This window comes from Ipomoea nil, unplaced genomic scaffold (genome assembly GCF_001879475.1).
Source record: "Ipomoea nil cultivar Tokyo-kokei standard unplaced genomic scaffold, Asagao_1.1 scaffold2219, whole genome shotgun sequence".
In the NCBI taxonomy this organism is placed as follows: domain Eukaryota; kingdom Viridiplantae; phylum Streptophyta; class Magnoliopsida; order Solanales; family Convolvulaceae; genus Ipomoea; species Ipomoea nil.
In genome coordinates, this window is record NW_017618647.1 from 98783 (window position 1) to 104782 (window position 6000).

Below are 6000 nucleotides of genomic sequence, written 5' to 3' on the forward strand. Positions count from 1 at the left end.
AAACACAAGCCGGTGCCTGGAATTGATTCACATGGACCTCGTTGGACCAACTCAGACAGAAAGTTTTGGAGGTAAAAAATATATACTAGTATGCGTTGATGATTTTTCTCGTTTTTCTTGGGTTATGTTTCTCAGGGAAAAATCCGAGGCACTTGAGGCATTCAAGACACTGGGATTAAAACTTCAAAAAGAAAGAAACGAATCCATCAGTAGAATCCGAAGCGATCACGACAGAGAATTCGAGAACAAGTTGTTCGACGACTTTTGTAATCAACAAGGGATTACACATGAGTATTCAGCCCCAAAAACTCCACAACAAAACGGAGTTGTGGAAAGGAAAAATCGCACTATCCAGGAGATGGGTAGAGTATTGCTCAACGCCAAAGGACTACCACAAAAATTATGGGCAGAAGCTGTAAACACCGCGTGTCACATCATCAACAGAGTTTACCTACGTCCGGGTACAATACAAACTCCGTATGAGCTTTGGAAAGGTAAGAAACCGAACATTACTTATTTTCACATTTTCGGCTCACACTGTTTTATTTTGAAAGATAGGAATCCTACTTCTAAATTTGAACCAAAAAGCGACGAAGGAATTTTTCTCCGATATTCCACCAACAGTAGAGCCTATCGAGTATACAATAAAGTGACCAAAACCATCATGGAGTCCACAAATGTCGTCATTGATGATCAACCTAGTGAAATTACTGAAGCTATCCAATTCGACCCAGTGACAGAACCTGAAACTGACCGACCTAAAACTCCTGACGCTGGTACTCCAGAACCAGACCATGAGTCACCTACTTCATTGCCCATAGACAATCAACCTGAATCTGAACCTGAGACAGAATCAGAAAATGATCATGATGACATTGATATTCCAACTCGTATCCAGAAAAATCATCCGATCCAAAATGTAATCGGAGATCCCAGTTCAGGTATGAAAACTAGAGGTAAACCAAAGCGTGACTATCTTGAACTAGCTGGATACTCGTGCTATACGTCGCAGTTTGAACCAAAGAATATCAAAGAAGCCTTAACCGACGAACACTGGATCAAGGCCATGCAAGAAGAATTGGGGCAATTCGAAAGGAACAAGGTATGGACTCTAATTCCTAAACCGAATAACGTAAATGTTGTAGGTACAAAGTGGATTTTTCGAAACAAGACTGACGCAACTGGCAATATCGCTCGAAATAAAGCAAGACTAGTCGCTCAAGGATATTCCCAAATTGAGGGAATCGACTACGACGAAATGTTTGCTCTAGTGGCTCGCCTGGAATCCATCCGATTGCTACTCTCCATTGCCTGTGCTTTAAAGATCAAGCTCTTTCAGATGGATGTTAAAACAGCCTTTCTAAATGGCTATCTCAGAGAGGATATATATGTTGCACAACCGAAAGGGTTTGAAGACCCGCAACATCCAGAATATGTATAGAAGCTTCAAAAAGCTCTATATGGGCTAAAACAAGCTCCAAGAGCCTGGTACGAAAGACTTGCCCAATATTTACTTCAGAATAATTACAAACGAGGAGGTTCGGACAAAACCTTGTTCATAAAACGATCAGGTAAACACATAACCATTGCACAAGTTTACGTTGATGATATTGTGTTTGGGTCCACACAGACAGGTGAAACGGACAAACTGGTCAAAGTTATGCAACAAGAGTTCGAAATGAGTATGATCGGAGAGCTGACTTATTTTCTAGGATTACAGGTCAATCAGTCAAAAGAAGGGATCTTTATTTCTCAAGCGAAATATGCGAAAAATCTCATATCAAAATTCGGTCTAGAATCTGCGAAAGATGCCCGGACACCCGTCTCAACAACTACAAAATTATCTAAAGACAATCAAGGAACTTCCATTGACTCCACATTGTACAGGAGTATGATTGGTAGTCTACTGTACCTAACTGCTAGTAGACCTGACATCATGGTAAGTATTGGCATGTGTGCACGCTATCAAGCAAATCCAAAGGAATCGCACTTGAAGGCAGTCAAACGTATTATAAAATACGTTAAAGGTACAATAAATTATGGTATTTGGTATTCCACTGATACTAATCTTAGTCTTATAGGTTTTAGTGATGCTGACTGGGCTGGTAACGCCGATGATAGAAAAAACACGTCCGGAGGATGTTTCTTTATTGGGAAAAATCTGGTTGCCTGGCTGAGTAAAAAACAAAATTCAATATCGCTCAACACTGCAAAAGTTGAGTACATAGCTGCAGGCAGTTGTTGTACACAACTGCTTTGGATGCGTCAAATGCTGTCCGATTACGGGTTTGATCAGAAAAATATGGTCCTCTTCTGCAACAACACGAGTGCGATCAATATATCTAAAAATCCGGTCCAACACTCCCGGACGAAGCACATAGACATCCGTCATCATTTCATCCGTGAACTAGTTGAAGAAAAAGAAATTAAGTTAGAATACATTCCTACTGACAAAAATCTTGCAGATTTATTCACGAAACCATTAGACAAATCCAGGTTTGAACTACTTTGTGCAGCCCTCGGAGTTTGTACGATTAATGTCTAAATTCTCCAGCAGGTATTTTTTTTAATTTTTTTTATTTTTTATTTTGAAATAACTGATTAATTGGTTTCTGTTACCAGGGACAAAGGGATATGAATTTGTTTGGGATTATTTAATATTTCCGGTCTTACTTATCTATTTATGAATTACTAATTTTTCCTTGGGGTGTTTTATTCTTCATTTTTTTCGGATGTCTCATGCTTGCATCTAGAAGACTAATTCTAGTCAAACACCATCAATCTCTCCTTTTTCCACTCATCTACAAACCTATGTCTATCATTATATCTATCCTAGCCATCAACTCTCTCACGCCTTTTCAAGTTAGACATCAAATCAACCCATTACTTTTTGTCTCTCTTGGTCTTCCTCTCTAACCCGAGATCACCACCATCATCTTCATCTCTTCACCTTCCACTATTGTTGCTCTCTACAAGCTACACCCATGGAAAATCCATTTCTCACCTTAACTCGATCCGAAAGAGCCAACCTATTTCGAAAAATCATTGATGCCGAGTCTCCCTTATCTCCTGAAGCTACCGATAAGGTTCTTGCAACAATTAAATCAGATGGGTTTCTACTGGAAGGGCTCACGGACAAAGAACAGAGGCAAATGCTTGCTCTAGCTCGCCATATCTCAGCCACACCTTGGCTGTTTCCACTTGTGTTAGCCGCTGTCCCAGATTCCACTCTTCCCGGTCCAGCGTCTCTTGCCTCATCTCAGACAGTGGTACTCCCTGCCCTCTCTTCACCTTTAAACACATCTAGAAAAATTGATTTTGATGTATCTTTGCCTGATCAATTTGTGTTTCCCATATCTCATGATGTTTTTGATGTTCAAACTCTGCCTGTACCTGGTGATCCTTATGATCCTTTGACTCACAATTTACCTAGGGAAAATGTTGATTTAGTTGCTTTATCTGACTTAGTAAATTCTTTGCCATCTGCGTTTTCCATTCGAAATGTTGCCCAACATGTGTCTGTTCCAACTGTATCTTGTTCGGCCTTTTCTATCCCCGTTACTATTGCTGCGTCTAAAAGTCACTCTGATCCTGTACCCATTCCTGTTTCATCTACTCAAGAATCGGTTCCCATTATCTCTGTTCCTATTGCTAAATCTTCCCGAAAGGGAAACGAGAAAATCTCTGTTTCAGGTACTGCAGAAAAGAGAGGATTGTCACAGTTGGATGATGTTGAAACTCAAACTGACCGTAAACTTCAACGGATGAGTTCCACATTGCCACCCAGAACCACTCGGTCAAGAGCCCAAGTTGACACACATGTTGTTCCTACGCCATCTGGCTCCAAATCGAAAGGATCAAGCAAGGTCTACAAACCGCATCTTCTGTCTCCCGATTTATTTGCTGTTTGGAAAACTCATGTCAACCGTGTTTTCATCGTCGAAAAATCCATCAATGAAGAGGATTTGGCTGCCAAGTGCAATATTATCCCGTTGTTACGTGATCAAAATTTGCTTGCCTCTCTACGCCATATTGGTCCCTACTCCACATGGTTGACAGCAGAATTTTACACAAATTTGACCTTGGACACATTCACTGAAGGCTCAGCACGATTTCATCAGGTTTTCATTCGTGGCACTTGGTATCCTTTCGGGCCTACTGAGATTAATGCATATTTGGGCACACCAAATCATCCTGCTTCTCCGGATCCTAATCCTCACTTGTTGGCAACTGCACTCACTCATAATAAAGTGGTTTCATGGGCGAGTGATGGAATTTCAAGCTTGAAGCTCACAACTGTCTACTCCGTGCTTCTTCGCCTTGCATCGGCAAATTGGGTCCCGGCAGTCCGTCGCCACCAAGTACCAGAACATCTAGCTGGCCTTCTATACAAAATCAGGAACCATCTTCCGTTCAACCTCGGCATGGTTATTTTCTCTCACTTAATGTCTTTTTTGCAGAAGAAAGAAGCCAAAGTCCATCTCCCATATCCGTGTTTGATTTATGCGGTGCTTCAGGATCATGGTTTTAAGCCCTATAAGGAAGAAGTGATTACAACTCCTGACAATGCTTACATTTTTTATGATCGACTTACACAACGGGGCCATTATGATGATCGAGCTTCACTTGATCAGCTTCCTGCTATTCCACCTCCAGCGCCACTGGTTTCTGCGCCAGCTTCATCTACTGACACTGCGTCAGCTTCTCGTCCAGGCTCAAGACTGGTTCCCAAAGAGCCCCCAACATTGGTTGATCGTAGGCAGATTGTGCTCACTCTTGAGGCCTCTGTTGCACAAGTTCAACAGTCAGTCACCTCTCAACAAGCCACCATCTCTGGCCTTGCAAAGCTTCGTGATGCACAGCTCGAAGAAATCACTCGCATGGAAGCTATTCACGCTCGGGTTTTAGCTGACACTGGAGCTGCTTCCTCGGATTCTGACTCTGAAGATGAAGAAGATGATTCAGACTCGGGCACCCGTCTGCACGGTAACTCTAATCCACTATTTGATGTTCACCTTCCTTTGTCATTTATTTGGCAAAAGGGGGAGTAAGGAGTAAGGAGGAGTATTACGGTTCTTTTTGGATGAAATCTTCTACTTTTTGGATGACTACTGTTTTTTTTTTTTATGACTATGGTACGGTTTTATTTGGCAGTGTTTGTTGGTATTGGTTAGTTTTGGAAGTGTTAATGCTAGTCAGTATGGTAATAATGGACTTATATTAGTTATGGGGAGTAATAGTAGTGTTTGGTGCTCCAAACTAACTGTATGGATATTTTTGGTATGGTATCTCACATGCACAAGTTAATCGTTGATATGGTATGCTATGTTTTCAATGCTTCTGTGTGTGATTCAAGAATTGAAGATTTCCAATTAGGTTCTCTACTCACAAATGGTCAAAAAGAATTTAATTTGTTATTTTTTTATGTTATGTTAAGTACCTATACTAAGGGCTATAAATAAAACTTAAATTGATTCTTGCCCAAAGTATTTGATACTCAAATTTTCTAAATAAAATGCCAAAGGGGGAGATTGTAAGTGTAAAATAAATTTACACTATTGGCTATTTTATTGGTTGTACTAGATTTAAATTAAATTAGTGTTGTTAGCTTAATTCTTTTATGGACCATGTGAGTATAAAATTAGTGGCCAGCATGCAGTGTATAATTAAGTCTACGGTGAAGCATTCAAAGAACAAAAATGAGTGGATGTGGCTTATTCGAACAGTGGAAGGCTAAGGAAGAGGCTACAATTGAGGATCAAAACAAAAGGCTCATGAAGCACTATAAAAACATACTGCTCGAATGAAGACATTGCCAATTTGATTCTTACACATTGCAAGAGCTATCCTGAATTTACAAAGCTATTTTATGTTTTAATGTGATTTATGATTTAATTCTTAAGAGTATTTAAATTGTACTACATGATCAGTACGTGGTACTGCTGAAGCAACTTGTGAAGATTGTTCGGGTATTCGTGTGTCAGTCCTGGATAGGTGTTA

At 40.3% G+C, this 6000-nt stretch overlaps 1 protein-coding gene across 1 annotated transcript; it reads left to right on the plus strand.

Annotated features, from left to right (window-relative positions):
- Positions 1 to 2984: 2984 nt before the first annotated feature.
- LOC109150202 lies at positions 2985 to 5051 on the plus strand. Its single transcript, XM_019298119.1, has one exon. It carries the CDS (start codon positions 2985 to 2987, stop codon positions 5049 to 5051), a length of 2067 nt encoding a protein of 688 aa, XP_019153664.1.
- The last annotated feature ends 949 nt before the right edge of the window (positions 5052 to 6000 follow it).

Bases quoted from the DNA above. Each gene is read 5' to 3' on its own strand.
- LOC109150202 (XM_019298119.1), top strand. From the start codon at position 2,985: ATGGAAAATCCATTTCTCACCTTAACTCGATCCGAAAGAGCCAACCTA.